The sequence below is a fragment of the Fundulus heteroclitus genome, chromosome 8, assembly GCF_011125445.2.
Source record: "Fundulus heteroclitus isolate FHET01 chromosome 8, MU-UCD_Fhet_4.1, whole genome shotgun sequence".
Classification (NCBI taxonomy): domain Eukaryota; kingdom Metazoa; phylum Chordata; class Actinopteri; order Cyprinodontiformes; family Fundulidae; genus Fundulus; species Fundulus heteroclitus.
In genome coordinates, this window is record NC_046368.1 from 14,114,513 (window position 1) to 14,131,312 (window position 16,800).

At 37.1% G+C, this 16,800-nt stretch overlaps 1 protein-coding gene across 2 annotated transcripts in view; it reads right to left on the bottom strand.

The window, feature by feature from the left end:
- Positions 1–16,800, bottom strand: part of mmp17a (matrix metallopeptidase 17a) — a 105,679-nt gene that overhangs the window by 71,163 nt on the left and 17,716 nt on the right. For both annotated transcript variants that reach the window (XR_004931534.1, XM_036140157.1), the window contains exons 2-3: positions 3,682–3,814; positions 3,358–3,493 (exon numbers count right to left, since the gene is read on the bottom strand). Coding sequence is in view for 1 of the 2 variants with exons in the window: in XM_036140157.1 (XP_035996050.1) it covers positions 3,358–3,493; positions 3,682–3,814 (269 nt within the window). In the remaining variant the exon portion in view is untranslated. The remainder of the gene's footprint in view (positions 1–3,357; positions 3,494–3,681; positions 3,815–16,800) is intronic.

Sequence of the window (16,800 nt, forward strand, 5' to 3'; positions counted from 1 at the left end):
TGGCTCCTGTGACTGCCTGAAAGGTCAGTGCATAACTCTCATCCCTGAAGCCTTTTGATTTGTTTTTGTTTACTTATCAGCGCATCAAAATCCTGCCATAAGTAGCGGCTCAAGTTTGGCCCAACAACAAAATCTTAGCTGGGCTCACTGGGGTTTGGATCGTAGCTGTCTGCATGTTTGATGTTATTTACAGACCGTTTTCAAATAATACTTTAGTTAAAGTGATTGAACAGAAAAAGAAATGCGACTGACAGCAATTTTTTCCTCCCACAGTCTGACAACAGAGATAATAGAGTAACTGATGAGACTAAATTGGACATAATGAGAGTTTGGTTGTCAGTCCCTCTGTAGTAACTCTCTATTTGCAACCAGCATATTGCTCCGCCCCCTGGACTGAGCAGGATGTATTTAGATTATTCTATAGATATATTCAACATGTTTTAAAACATTTTTGCAATATCTTTAAAATAAAGATACCTACATGCAGGATAGTCATGAATGTGCTTAAAATAAAAAAAAACACCCAGGACCTCAGTAGAGTTATTTTCTGCTGCTGGTCAAGGTATTCTGATTGCTCCAGGGGCTTTTATATTTTAGATAATAGCTGTGGACAACTAATAGCTAAACCCTATTTGCTTTAGAGCAAAGTTCAATGACACTGAAGGAAGGATTGCTTTTAGTTTTAACTGCATTATACTTTTTATACTATTTAGGAAAGAAATAAGTTCAAGACAAATTGGAGTGACTTCAGAAAATAATCCTTTTAATTAAGACACTGGCATGAATTAGCCGCTTAATGTTCTGTGAGTTTATGAAATTACTCTTTTGTAAGTCTTGTCATGAACTTCCTGTACCTTGCTGAGCCAAAGAGAGAGAACTTCATGCTGAAATTTAAACAGGTATCCCACTGAGGCGATTTGCTCAGTGCTCTTTATTAAAACATTTCTGGTCAGAATGTCATAAAGTTCCTTTCCTTAAAGCCAGAAGGAGGCCAGGAGATTTTGGTTCAAGAATGAACATGCGAGAGACGCATATTGGAGCTGGCAAGTTTAATTAAATTGCTTTTAGTTCATTTTACTTATAAATTACAACAGAAGTCACCCCAAGTCGCTTTGAAAGACCAACAGGTCCACTTCATATTAAACTGCAAACTGTTAAAATCAGTCAAAATGTTTGTTTAAATCTATTCAATTCACTCCATTCAAGTCCAGTTCAATTCAGTCCAACACAAAACATAGATGATACAAACTAACTTTTAAATCCACCCAGCAATGAGCGTTTACATCCCCACATCAACAGGACATCTGTGACTAAATGGGTGGAGTAGTTGTCTGGCAATCAGAAATTTGGAGGTTTGATTCCTACTGTTCAATGTTGATGTGCCCATGGGCAAGGCATTTTACCCCAAATGCTTTCGGGGTGATGTGGCTATAGTGCAAAGCGCATAGAGTGGTCAGCATGACTGGAAAAGCACCATATAAGCTCAGTACATGTACCGTTTGCGTCTTAAGCTGTATGTGAGCACGCATCTTGTCTAAAGGAGAGCAATAAAATATTACAGATGGATTTTTTTTATGTAATTAGGTTACAATAATAAGACAAAATAATTTCTGTGTTTTTCCAATCAATAATAACACTGGGATAGCTATTAAATATCATTGAGTAATATTTATAATTTTCTAAAGATAACAATATGCAATTCATAGACTGGACAGAATCAAATCATGACATGGTAATATTATAAACAGCAGAGTTGTGACAATATTTGTTTATACAGGTTTTAAATTGTGAATGTTTTGCCACAGGCCGCTGAACACGCAGTGTAATGTGGTATGTTACCTTCAACTGCCACCACTAATAAAGAACGACAGCTTGCTACAGAAAGCGTTTCATATTTCCACATTCATTTTAAGGTTACCTCCAAGAAATAAGGCCTTCTGGTAATCTTATAAAATAGTCTTTATCAATAGTTCCTCAGCCTTGCTGGTCTTTTAAAATATCTGTTTGGACTTAAGTTTCTTTATCTCTACTTATGGGCCTAACTTTTTGCCTTTGACAGAGGAACGTTTTCTTTTTCTTTTTTTTTTTGTTTATTGTTTGTTTATTTTCTTTTAAAACTGGCCAATTAATAAGTTGGGTAAAAAAGACTAATCAAACCCAAAGAATGAATATTTTTTGAATAAATTGTACATCTCAATTTCTAAAGAATTTTAATTCTTAATTTCCACACTGTGGGGCAATAAAAGTATTTTTTCAATAATGGATCTTTCTCTCTTTTGACTGCTGGCTGCAGTCCTCCACAAAAACATGCATACTGCCAGAAAACTGTTATGATCACACAAAATTACCGTGCATTAATGATCTAGTAGAAGCAAATCTTTTAATGACTTTCAAAAACCTTAGGGACAACTTTATGAGATTACAAGAAAGGTTTTTGTCTTGGAAGCAACATAAAAAGACATTAGCAGGAGTTCAGTACTTTTGTAGGGTGCTGTGGAAGGAGTTATGTTAACAGTAAATATTAAGTTTGAAAGCCAATCTCAAGTCAATAATGAGAATCATTCTAACACTGCTATCTTGTTTGGATTTAATACTTATACACTTTATTTCAGAACATGCACTGCTTTAGCCTTAGATCTAAAACAATATTTTCTTCAGAACAGTAAATTCAACATTCAAAGAATGAACTGCTTTAAGTTATTTTGATGCTGATTGATCGAGAATCAAGGATCTGTATTGCTATTATGTTACTATAATGACATTTTGTTGAGAATTTCACACATAACACACAGACAAGACAAGATATAATTTTCAAATAGTTGAATGCACCGATGACACTTCCGGAATAGCTAAAAGTCCTTAGAGTCCGATAAGATTTAAATGTTCGAGTCAAAAAACAGGGACCATTAGTTAACAGGATAATAATAAATACTTTGCAATTGCATGAATGTATTAGACAACATTCCCTGAGAAGTTAAAGTGTGCAAATAGCCATTAGCAAAAGTTTGAATCTTGAAGTTACTGTGTATGTTGCATAGATGTCCAAACACTCCCTGGGAAACTGGACAATAGCGTATGAGAAACAGTGTAAATAATTCTCAATCGGATCAAGAATATGTGGAAGCAGCATCTTTTTTTGAAACCTAGGTCTAAATCTGAAACGAAATGTCTCTCAATAATGTGAATATTAGTGATCAGGTAAGGAGTAAAAGTATAGTACTTTGAAGATGTACATAACTGACATAAATCAAAATGAATGTATCTGATCTTTAACAGGTCAGTAGAGACTGATAGTAAATCGAGTTGGAGAATGATTTAAAACAGAGAAGTATAATTGTATGAACAACTGTTCCCTACCTCCAGGAGAGATGCCGCTTATTCCATTTGTTCTGAGGCGTAAGACTACGTTTCCGGCGCATTGTCGACACCTCGGCCTGAGACACATCTGGCAGTGAGCATCTCGGTGTTTTCATCAACCCTAATGTGGCTTGGTCTGTGAAGAGGAAAAAAAAATAAAACACAAAAAGTTTGGATTTTACCTGCAAGGTGGAGAACCAACTCCATGGAAATAGGTGAGGCCTGAGCAGATCTCGCATTACATGCATGGTTTATTTAATGTATTACATTTACATCAAAACAAAGAGATTTCTCACATGTCGCCAGAATCAAAAAGCCAAATACCTAAAACCCCGGTCTCTTTCAGCCCTCCAAACTTCTGCATGGCTTTTATGGCCTTGGTCAAGGCCTCCTTTGTCTGAAGCTGTCCTGTCACTGGGTCAGGGGGCGGGAGGTAGCCAAACTTACTCAGCCAGCCCTGTAGATCAAAATAGTAGACACACAAAGTTCAACAGAGTTCATCTGAGGCATTTCAAAGAGCTCTAAGTCTGCTGAGATACTGACACCTGTGCATGTTTACTGTCTGTGGCTCCTCTGTCGCTATGAGTATGTATATTTAAAGAATCCAGGGCCCTGTGTGATAGAGACGAGACTCGTGGGCCTTTGAAGGGAAACCAAACCTTGAGGATCCGTTCACTTCAAAGAGCCGTTTAAATTATCCATATTTTAATTTAAAAGGTACAGAATAGAACCACAGTATGCTCGTTCAAAAAAAAAAAAAAAACTCTTTATGTAGGTTTCATAAAATTAAGTGTAAAATATAAATAGCAAATATCCATGTAGACGCTACAAGTGTCTACATGTGTTGTGTGCATTTCAGTGTTATTTAGAGCACACCGTGACCTTCCTCCTCTTCTCTGCCGTTGCATACAGCCTGCATCTGCGTCAAAGCCAGGTAGCCACAGGCCCGCGCAGCAAGCAATGCACTGCAAAAACGGAACTTAAAATAAGTAAAATGTTTTTAAATTTGTGTATTTGTCCTTGATTTCAGCAGGAAAATAAGATGATTTGCCAATGGAACAAGATTTTTGCACTTAAAATAGGAACAACTCATCTTCATCATCTTATTTCAAGTGCAGGGTGTCTAATTACCGTAGTTTCTCATTCCATTGGCAAATAATCTTATTTAACTGCTCAAAACTAGGACGAATACACTAACTTTAAGAACATTTATTTATTTTTAGATCCATTTTTGCAGTGTGGGTGCACTGTTTGCACTCCCCCCCCCCCCCCCCCCCGTCTGTATTTATTCGCCTAAGACATAAATATGATATAATTTGAAATTAAACGAAGTTGAAATAACTAGCCAGTGCAGTCCATGTAGAGCAAGCCGGCAAAGTAGTAAAAAACAAAAAAACGACTCTCACTAACTGAGACTATTGTTCTAGGTAAATGGCTGCTTAAAAGAATAGGGTCGTTGGTGAACGTCAAATCACTGCTGTGTTGTCTTTCTCAGTTTCACACTACCACCATTAATGTCAACATTCATGTATAAGCTGATATGCAGAGATATAACGTTTTAGAGCTTAATGGACACATTTCATCATATTTTTGACCCAGTCTGCCTTTTTATTGCTTTTTGGTGAAAATACGCCATTGTAAAATATACTTTTCTGACTCAAAAAGAACGTTTGGAGCAATACCTCATAAACAAAAACACCATTAGCACGTGGATGACAGAACACCATATGCTAATCTATGCAAATCTGTCAATTGAATGCACGTCTCTTTATAGTCACATAAAAAGATGGAGAGAGGAGTCTTACTTTCCCACAAAGATCAGGTTAAGAAAATCTGCTGTTTCAGCATTTTTTGTGGTATCTGAACCAATCTGTGGATTGGTATATAAAACAATTGGTTTATTTAATTAAATAAATAAGTAAATCAACCTCTTAAATCTCCTGCAATGTTGCCCACAATTATTAGCTGCAGAATCAACTTTTTGTTTTCTCAGTGTGTAAGTCAAAATAATTAAACACCGTGATTGATATTTTAACTTTCCATCAAACCACTAGATATTTAGGATTAGCTTGAAGTGACTTTAAAGGCCAAATTATTTAACATCTAATTTATGATCACATAAATCATAACTTAGATGTAATTTATAATTTATGTGATGAGTGTCTTAGCAATAACATTTTCATAGCTACATTTGGTACAAAGCCTGTACTAATTATGTGTTGAAAGGTGAGACTTTTAGCTGCCTCCATACACTAGGAGAAGAACACCTGGGTGGGTCAGACTGGGTGCAGACATTGAAGCATTTACAAAAATGCTGTTAGAATTCAGAAAGTTTTTGGGACTAACATTTGTTTTGTCACCAGAGGTCCTTCATCACTTCAAAAAAAAAAAAAAAAAAAAAACACATCAGGTTTCATTGAGGTGTGCTTTTCAAATCCTGGGTGAGATTCCGGTTTGTTGGTTTTCCAAATACTGCTCTCCAACACGTTTCTTCCTCCTCCTCACCAAACAAATCCCAAGCTGCCACCTTTACTATTTTGAAGTGGCAATTGTGTCAAGTATTATCATCTGAGTTCTGTGTTCCTTAGATAACGTCACATAATTTGGGGATAAATACCAAATTTATTGACTTCCAACATGCAAATTAAAATGAATACTGTGCCTAATACTTATTGTCCTTGAAGAGCATGACAGTATTTTCTGTTTGTTTCTCTTCAGTAACAACTTGCTTGATTTTTCAAGGAATTATGCTACAGCTACAAACAATGTGAATTTGAAGTTTCAAAAAAAAGACATCAAAATAAATGCGTTTCCTATGACCACATTTTAAGTTTCCATTGTAATCTAATTTATGGTGAACAGGGGTAATGAGTATGATGGGAAACATGGCAATACAATCAGTTGATCTGGAACTTATAAGACTAAGGTATAGGAAGAACATTTTTGTCCTCTCTCACTGCTATTGTCTGAATTTCCCCACCTCCTCTTTCTAATAGGCCTACCTTTATGTGTCTCCGCTCCATTAAACCCCCCTCCCCCACCACCATAATGATCTGACAGCTAATCAGAAAAGGCAGGTTTTAAATAGGTTTTTGATCAGCACTCATTGGAGGTGAGTGACACAGATCGATATTAAGGCACCCCCTCTGTAATGACAATGCTGGGAAGATCCCATTTACCGAATGACTTCAGCGTTACAGGAGTACTATGCTGCCAGGTTTTTACCTCTTCATCACCATCTGTCCAAAGGGCTTTTAAGAAGCTGCACGGGAATTGAACCGAACCCTCTCTAACACTGCAGAAAATGACAACCAACAGTTTCTAGAAATAATATGACACGAAGAGTAAAAGGGGTGGTCAGAGAACTTAACAGAATTGGCAGATAAAACAGTTTGTTCAATCAAACAAAAATAGTGATCAGTCGCTTCGGGGAGGTGTTTCGTAGGAGCCAATGAGACCTAAAGTATCTTTAGATATCTGTCCATTAAACATTCTTCATCACAACAACCCCAGCTTCTTGTCTCAATATGGCCACTTTTCACACTTTCTTACCCCATAGTTTATCCATGCACCGTGGACATACATAACCTGAATATTTTTCAGCCAGATTGAAAAAAAAAAAAAAAAACAAGAGCTCCTGTTTAAAGTCTGATCTATATAGACAGTCTTTAGGTTGTATTTTGTGAAGCCATATGAAGGATAAGGCAATGTTGTACGCCATATTTGAGCTTCAAAGTCTGACTCCAGGTCTTTGAGACAAAAATAGAAATCGGTATGTTGATTTCCTTGGTGACAGCAACTACTAAAGAAACAGAAAAGCAGAAAACATATTTTCTTTGCATTTGTTCAGAACCCCGCAAGATTGGAGGGACCTACATGATATTTTACCACCAATCAACTCTGAACTCCGGCAACTACTTTCTTCTGTTCTTGGGTAGGACTGATAAGCAAACGTGTTGAATGGATCAGTATTAAATAGCACAATGGTGCTGACCTGACATCTAGACAACAACATAAAGTGCTAACTATATATTTGCAGGTGTGTAATTAGCTATCAAATAAATTCCTCGTATTTTCTTACTGCAAAATATCACACTAAAAAAAAACACTATACAAAATAGGAAAGATAGGAAAACATGCCACACAAATAGGACAGATGTGCAGGGCAGTCAAAAGTAGCCGGTCAACGGCGGCAAATCACCGTCTATAGCAGCTCCTGCCGCCGCCTACTTTTCCCCGATTATACATCCCAAAAATCAGCTTAGCATCTGTCTCCACTGAGAGCAACATCAACGAGTGATTGGGTTCGTTGTTCCAACCGAGATGCTACTTTTCCGATCAAAACACAGACCGGTGTTATGCCGAAAAGTGCAATAAAACCGTGAGAGCCGACGTGAGTTTTGAAACTGCAAAGCTTTGTCTTAAGCGGAAGATCAAACATTCACAGCACACAGCACCGCGTTCATAGACCAGTGTGATGCATTCACGAGCGTCAGAAAGCTATAGTGCATTCAGGAGCATGGGACATTTCAAACTTACAAGGAAAGAGGCATAAAACGGAATAGAACTTAACTCATACAATAATGTATTTATCCAGAAACAGCGTGGGCTTTCTTACAATACTGAATGCTCTATAATTGTATTTCTGATATTTTTTGATTATGCACATCTGTTAGCTTTTTATCCTGAAAAATCTATAATATTACATATACTAAAATATAATATTACAGCAGCAAATTATCAAAGTTTTTCAGGGGATGCATTTTGTGTTCGTCTCTAGAATCCTCGCCGATGATATGATATTGTGTGTGTGATGAGTGCAAGTGAAATTAAACTGAGATAAGAGATTTCGAAAAGAGCGATATGACTGAAATAAATTCAACATGTGAATTCAATTTCAAATTCCAACCCTGTATTTTTATCATAAAAATTCGACTTTGTTCGTGAAGAAATGTTACGATCGTTTTTAGAACAGAACTGTGAATAATAATAATAAGATGAATAGACCTCACCTAATCTGATCTGTTTTATGTGGTGCTAGTAATTCAAATTAAACAACTTTTATGCAAATGGAGATTACCTTACCTTGTTAAAACATGATGATAACATCATGTGAAAAAATAATGTTTTAAGAATAATGATAAAAAAGAAATGTTTTTGAAGAATTGATCATTCACATTTTTGCCTTTTATTGAATTTGAAACATGCACTCTGACTCTATTGTTTAAATAATCACCTGTCTTGAAAGCTTCCAAAATATATCAGGGAGAGTCTATTTTTCAAAATTCTCCCCTCCGGGGCTCGGGCACCGCCATAAGTGCACCCTCCTACTTGATAGTGTGTGGCCTGCTACTTTAAAAAAGTTTGACTGCCCTGGATGTGTGTTGATTTTGATCACTCAGAAAATCAGTCCAGGAGAACAGCTGTTTTGGCTAAACCTGCCTTAGAGCTAAACTTTCCCAAACGTGGCGGTCACTGTATTCCTAATAGAAAGAAGGTTTAGGCTTAAAACCCAAGTCCTCTGATTACTGAAGAACTAGATATGTCCTAAAGGGATGCAACAGTGTATGTTATAGAACCTTATGAGTTTCATTTTTTTTTTTCCGTTAGCACTATTGGATCTGGTTCACCTTGCACTAACTTGAGTGAAAGATTGTGTACCTATCTGGATGTTATTGGGCGTTGAAAATGTGTTTTTGTCTTTTTCAACCAGCATTACTAGTCTCACCACATATGCAGTGACTGGAGTGACAGTCAGTTGAGACGTTACTGAGCTGATGTTGAGTTATCTCAGTGTTTAAGTAGTTTTACTTGTGTTTCATTAATTTCTGTTTGTTTATACGGGGGCCAATTCACAACAAGTGTCATCTCAAGGCCCTTTACAGGATAAACTGATTAAATTTGTATTCAGTTATATATTATCAAATCAACACAGTACAGATGGAGTCAAGTCCAATTCAACTCTGGACACTTATTCTTTAAAGTATTTTACAAGATACTCAACTGACAAAGCTAAATAACAGTTTACATGCAACAACACATTCAAAACATTTTCCCAGCTTCTCAGTTTGCTCTGTGCACCTATTTAACTCTGCTGCTTATTATTTGATTAGTTCCAGCTTTGTGGTTGCTGACATTGGCATAAAGTCGGTCTCTGGAGTCATAAAAACAAAATCTTTTACTGATTAGCTAAGATGGTATTAAAAATCTCTCATAGCCTTCATATAACTTGGGTCCTGGCTCCGCATCTTGTTTTTATTTTTTATTTTTGTGGCACTTGTGGTCTTTATTTGAAAGTAGGCTGACAGGAAATAGGGTTAAGAGAGAGGGAGGATATGCGGTAAGTGTCCATGAGCCAGAACTCGAACTCAGGCTGGCTGCATTAATGACTGAGGCATCCATACATGGGTTGCACACGCTACCCTTGCAACATCACCAACCCCTTGTTTTTTACAGAAATCTGACGCCCCATCCACGCCTATATCAGTAGTTTTATAAATTTCCCTCCAATTAAGTTAAATCAGTTCTTTTGACAGACATGTCGGAAGATCAAACAGAAATGATCCAGGTTTCTAACTCTAAAGGCTGGGTACATAATTGCTTTGTCTCCACTTTCAGCCAAATCTAGACAAAAGCATTGTTGCACTGGTAGCTTGATTATATGATTTTTAATATGAAAAGGATTAAACAAAAAAATACCCAAAATGCTAAACTGGTTGACTAGAAGGCCTTTTTCCTGAGGAATTGTAGGAAAAAGAAAAGGCTAAAGCCAGAGTACAAAGACTCAACCATGGTAACTACCAGTGTAAATCTGCTCACTATCCATGATTCAATATGGCAAATCAAGCTAGTTGCTGTTTTTCCCCCATCTTGAACACAGCCCGCTCCCCCTTCTCAGAGTATCCTTCCCCATTGTGATGGAACTTTTCTAATTTGTCAGAAGCAGGATTATGATTTTACATGAGCCATGAGTTACACTTTAAGGTGAGACATGAAGATCTATAAAATTAAACTTTGTATAATAACATCCAAAAACAAAATATGCCAGGATTGCTGTTTTTACAAAAAGACTCAAACACATCAAGCTGCCTTTTCTCCTGGTACTAAATCCTCCAGACAGTTCTTGAACTGCCTATTTTCCTGTTTCTTCACACATGAGACAACTTTCACTGTATATAACTGAATGCACCTTTCCTACTCTGCACCTTCTTGTATGAGCCGATGTGGCAAGTGAATTTCTCCCTTGTGAGATCAATAAAGCCTATCTTATCTTACCTTGTAAAGTAGGTATGCAAAGACTATATGTACTGATCAAGCACAATATATGTCGATTTGCCCAATGCTTTCACATGATTTTGGACAAGATAGCGTTTTAACATACCAAAACAAACAGTTTATATTCCATATTACTTTCAACAACCATTTTATAGTCATCTCATGCAAAACACCGCATATTTTTGGTTATATTCAGTATTACATTCAGCTTCTCTTGAAGCTTTCCGTAGCTACAGCTGCATGAAATCAATCAAAAACACATTTAATCACTGCCAGTGGGAAGACTGTTTTTAATTTCTGTAGACTTCATGAGACAGAGCGATGTTGTTCCCTGTGGTCCACTAAGCTAGTTTAACATGCATTGTAACAAACACTGAGTCATTTCAAGGTAGCTTAAGGTGTAAAAGGTCATTCAGCGGGCAGAGGACTGTTTTTGTTAAACACACGTCTGTGGGATCATTTTCCTCCAAACAATTCAGGATTCACAACATACTAAGATAACATAGTTGTAGTTGCACATGCTACCTGGCTTCTAATCCTAAAGAGCACAAGGGTTTATCTTCAAAATGCAAAAATAAATAAATAAATAAATAAAGGGAAAGGTGACACTACAGCTGCTACTGTTGAGAAACAAGCCGCAGGTCTTTATTTAATGGATTTTTGGTGTAATAAGATAAGGTACTCTGACCTTGGGTATTCATTTCACCAGATTATCTGAAAGGCAATTTGTTATTTATATTCAACAGTTTCCCAGTTAGCACAGTGGGATATGAGTGAGACATCAGTTCACCGATTCATGTCACTTGGATGTACAGAATGTAGTTCTGAGTGTGAGTGAAAGGTACAAAATAAAGGCAAGGTGATAACAAGTGAAGATTAGGGATTTCCAGAAGGGAAAACTGCAGATGTACAGGACATCCGTAAAGGTCTAGGGATCCAAAGGGAAGTGATAACCGAAAGCCACAAACTGTTCAACCCCAAGTCCAGCGACACGAGAGTGAGACATGCGAGCTAGAGTCAGAGCCACTATCCTCGATACTATAACAGAGATGCCGTATTACATCAGGGGAAATCCCACCGTGATAAGCTTCATGTCTCAAGTAGCATAAACCCAGCACAGAAGCGGGGATACAGGAGGAACCATCATAAAGGGATTAGACCCAATTTATCACTGACTGGCTGCTGAAGTGACCTATATGGAGAAAGCCAACACGATGGAAAAGGAACCTTGACTAGAGGACAAGAGAGACACGACAAGAGTAAAAGAGATCTGCCTCCATCACATCAGACGGGACCCAAGAAGCATGCTGCGCGATTACACCCGGGAGACATTTTACTGCACTTTAGCTCGTTGTAATATACAGGCCGGCAAAAGCGTGCAGCTGCACAATGTTGTAAAAACATGAAGCCGTGACACTAATGTTGGACATTGTAACAATATCTGTTGTGATTAACTTTAATCATCCCAACTCCTCTCCTGCTTTCCCATCATCACTACGTCCCTGCCACTTTCCTGGATCATTAATGTCTCTCCGATACAATCTAGATCAGGTTTCGGCATGTAAGACAATGACTGACCCTAAATGTTATTTGCAACCAGTTATTTGAATCCATGGTATCTAAAAAATATTATTGCCGACCAAATATTGCAAGCAAGAAGTACTTAGCAACTGCAACATTTCATGTACCAAAAATTGTAAGAATAACTGCAGTTTGATATAATGTCCTGTTCTGAGCAGAATCCTATAACCCAGTGGCTGAAATTCAAAGGACAGACAGGATCTTAATCCTCCACTGACTTATGTCTGTCAAACTGTTTTAAAAGGTTTTGGGTCTGATTCAAACAACATTAGTCTTGCATGGCTAACTTTTTTTTTTTTTTTTACTTGACACCTGTATTAAGGTTTGCCACCAAATAGATCACCTGAATAAACTGATAATTTTGCAAAATCGAAAATAAACAAATAAAATTAGCTAAAGTCAGAGTAAATATAACAAAAAAATACAAATATAATGTAAGGACTGATGAATAAAATAGATTTTCTGTGTGCTCTGAGTATTGTATGCTCTGGCCTTGTGTATTTCAGTCAAAAAAATGTGCATAATGGATTTTGGCACAATAGATTCACTTCATGTCACACAGCTCCCAGTAAATTGCAAACTTAGATTATCTTGCCTTATTCAGACACTTCCCGCATATCCTGGCTTGCACTGGCACAAAGATAAACATATAATTGAAGCACGATACAGGTATTAAAGGGCCTGACAGCTGTGCAACAGACTGTACATGTAAATAATAATTTACTCCATAATCCTGAACACTTGTCCCTGTAATCTTCTGATAAAGGGGATATGAAGAGAGAAAATTCAGCTAATTTAACTATCCACGTACAAAGTAAATACACACAGCAATAGAGTCTTTAATAGTACTTGAGGAATGTTTAATATTGAGATCAAGTGGGACTATATCTTTCCTCGTGTCAGTGGTGATTTATCTTTCTCCTGGATAAGTTATTGATAAGACATTATGATGTGGTGTATTTATAGGATTCCCTTTTAGGACCTGTTGGAGGTGGGAGGCAACGCTGTCTGGCACAGAGAAATTACCCAGACTTACCCTAATTAAATGGCAGCGAACAAAGAAAACAAAGTGAGACAAGTGCTAATTCCCCACCTACAACAGAGCTGCTTGTTCATGTCGGAGAAAAAGAAGGGGGCTGAAACGGAAAAAAAATCAAACCTCATGTGGGTGACTCAATTATTAATGAACTACTGATGCATCAGTTATTAATGATGCATGTGTGTGTTAGCGCTTTGTTCTGTATTCAGGCTGAAGGAGGTAAGGTAAGAAAGGAAGTTTAAAGAAAGATGACCAAGAAAGATGCAATATTGATGTGGCTGATTTGTCTGTTTTCTGACAGGTCACAAAGATTTTGATCCGACTGAATTATGGCAGAATTATATTGCCAAAAACAAAGTTTGAAATTACTTATTTTTCACATTCATAAATACACTAAAGCCAGCGTTTTCAAACTGTGGTCCAAGTATCCCTACCTTGAACTGACTTAAAGTAATCACAAAAAAAATCTGGTATAAACTCTCCATTTTGTAAATGCAAACCAAATTAACTATTGCAGGCCGACCTTGGTTGCTAAACTAAAGAGCACAAGCGGGCAAAATTATTAACGGTTCAAATGCATTCATATTTATTCCAGTCAAATCCAGCTAAAAAGAGAGCTTCTTCAAAAATCAAGAAACTGAAATAGATGAGAGTGGACATCAAACACTAACTGGAGGCTGCCTATTCTGCATTCCATTCGACTCTAAAGTCAGAACTTGGACCTAGGAATAAAATATTCCCTTTAATAAACCATGTAATAACAATGAATAAGCACATTTATTTTGTTCCCCCGTTTATTTTTGTAACAAAGCAAACTGAATAAGTTTAGATGCTGTTGGACACCTGCTTTAAAGTGTCTATCATTAGTGTTGTGGCTACGTAGAAAAACCTATTGTTTGCTGAGGTGATACTAAAGGTTTCAGAAACAATGCCCTTGGCTATTTCTCATCGTACATCTTTATCCACAACGCTAGCTTAGTGCTACACCGTGCCTGACCTTTGCTAATAGGGTATCAGTTGCAAATTCATTGGTAGGAACCAAACCCTTTTTTAACAGCTTAAAAGTCATAAAAAGTTGTTTTTTGTTGTTTTTTTTTAACCAAATGAACACACCCAAATTGAGTAAGTCGCTCTCTTACTGTTCAGGCATTTCTGTGGGGATACACCTGGATGCACTTTTCTTTTCCAAAGATTTGCCAGCTTGTAGTGGTCATTCTAGTATTTTCCCAATTCCCACTTAAAAGCAAAACTTACAGAACCTTTCACTCATCTTTCATTCACTATAAATGAAAGCGATAGAAAGTAGCAGAGTAATTAGAGTTTGCTCTGGCTGTGTGAAGCATGGAGTAGCACAGCACTACCTGCCTTCTGCTACACACTGCTCCTCAATGTAGCCTGATCACTGGATCAGGCTACATTGAGGATCCTGCAAATTTCTATTAGGTACGAGAAAGGATAAATCAGATGTTTGGAAATATTTCCAGTTGTGAAAAAAAGCAAAACATGGACAGAAAGCTAAATAAATTATACGTATAATTCATATTAAAGTAACGCTGTTTTAAAACTACAGCTAGCAAGCCATGAGCAGCGAGCTTGTTGAAAAGCCAGGCTTGCTACTGAACTAATAACAACATGGTATTATTGTGTTACTCTATAAAGAGCAAACAAGTAAAAAAGCAGATGAAAACAGGTAACCTTTTTAATAACTGAAATATTGAATTCAGGCTTTTGCATATTATTATCACAAACAATAAAATGTGTTAAATATGAATAATACAGTAATTGGAACATGTTATTTTATAAAAATTATATTATGTGCATAGCAGTGGTAAAAATTGTTTTTTATATTTGTCAGATAATGTTTTTAAAGAAGGATCTCTTTTTTTAATCCAGGTGGACATACCCTGTAAATCCTCTAACAAAATATTTTTCTTTTGAATACCTAAGAAAAAAATAAGACATAATTTGTTAGCAGGTCTACAAATGCTAAAATGGGAAATGCCTTTACTTGTATGGCGCTTTATCAAGTCCTGACAACCCCTTAGCGCTTAACACTACATTCAGTCATTCACCCATTCACTCAGCCATTCACACGCTGAAAATAAAAGATCCTTTTACTAAAATCGCTGTTTCAAAAACATGCTATAACATAATCCAATTTGTAGAAGACCAGCATTCGACGGCAGTATCACTTTCAATTTGTCACTTTTAACAATACAGGGCCCGTGGCCTCATTTACTTCTGTTGTCTGTGTGTTGTAAGGCTGTCAGCTGACGGAAACACACTTAACGGGGCATGCAACTATTCACATCGCCACAACATCATCTTCCCAAGTCAGATTTGCATAAATGCATGTGATCTCTGCCGTCTCACAATACCTCCCTGTTTAGAAGAAGAACAGCTGCTGAGTCTCTACATCTTTTCCATCGTGACAGGAAATGACTCCCTGGGAGACATTTAACCCCGAGACCTCGCTGACTCTCCAAGGGTCACAAAGTAGCACACTGCATTATAGGGTTTCATTGTTCCTTGATACCTCAAGAGTGAGGTCAGATCTGTGAGCTACCTCTTGGTCTTTTGAAAGGTTAGGAAGCTGTGTTATAATGCTGTATCTATGTCTGTGGGCTCTATTACTTTTCCTTATTTACTCATTGCGCGCATGTGCAATATCGTACTTCCAGTCACAGGGTCTTAGTAAAAAAAAACATTTTTGTGTATATTTACAATACTAACAAAATGAGCAAAAACAAAGTGTAAAACACAGAAATAAAACATAATACATAACATAATAAGCAAACATGGTTCAATAATTTAATTGGAAAACCTTTGTATGAAACCAGAATGAGCTACTGGGGTAGAAATTCCTAAAGTCATAGCAGTAAAGTGTTACTTTAGCAGTATTCTTTGGGTCATTGTCCTGCTGGGAGGTGAACCGTCCTAGTCTCAAAGCACAGGCAGACTGACACAAGTTTTGCCCAAGAATATTCATGTAATTAGTACCACGTCGACTTGGACTAGTTTCCCAGTCCCTGCTGCTGAAAAACTTCCCCACATCATGATGCTGCCACCACCATGTTTCATTGTGTAGGTATGATGGGATGTTTTTGGTTAGCGCCAAATATAGCGCTTGCCTTGGTGGCGGTAATGTTAAATTTTAGTCCTATCTGACCATAGCATGGTCCTTTATACATTTGGGGAGTCGCCCATATGCCTGTTGGCAAACTGAAAATGCGGCTTCTTATTTTTAACCCCAAGTGATGTTGGCTTAATTTTTCTGGCCATTCTTCCATAAATTCCAGCTCTATAGGGGGCACCGCTTATTGGGGTCATATGGACAGATACTGATGTCACAAATGATTAAATTCCATTTACATTTACATTTTTCTCGTTAAAATTCTCAGTTCTCCTGGTCATGGGTGTTACATTTTTTTTCATTTCACATCACTGACTTAGACTATTTTGTTAAATTGCAGGTTATAATAAGTTGAAAGCCAATGGGGATGAATACTTTTGAAAGGCACAATATTTTAACAAGACGTCTTATTTAT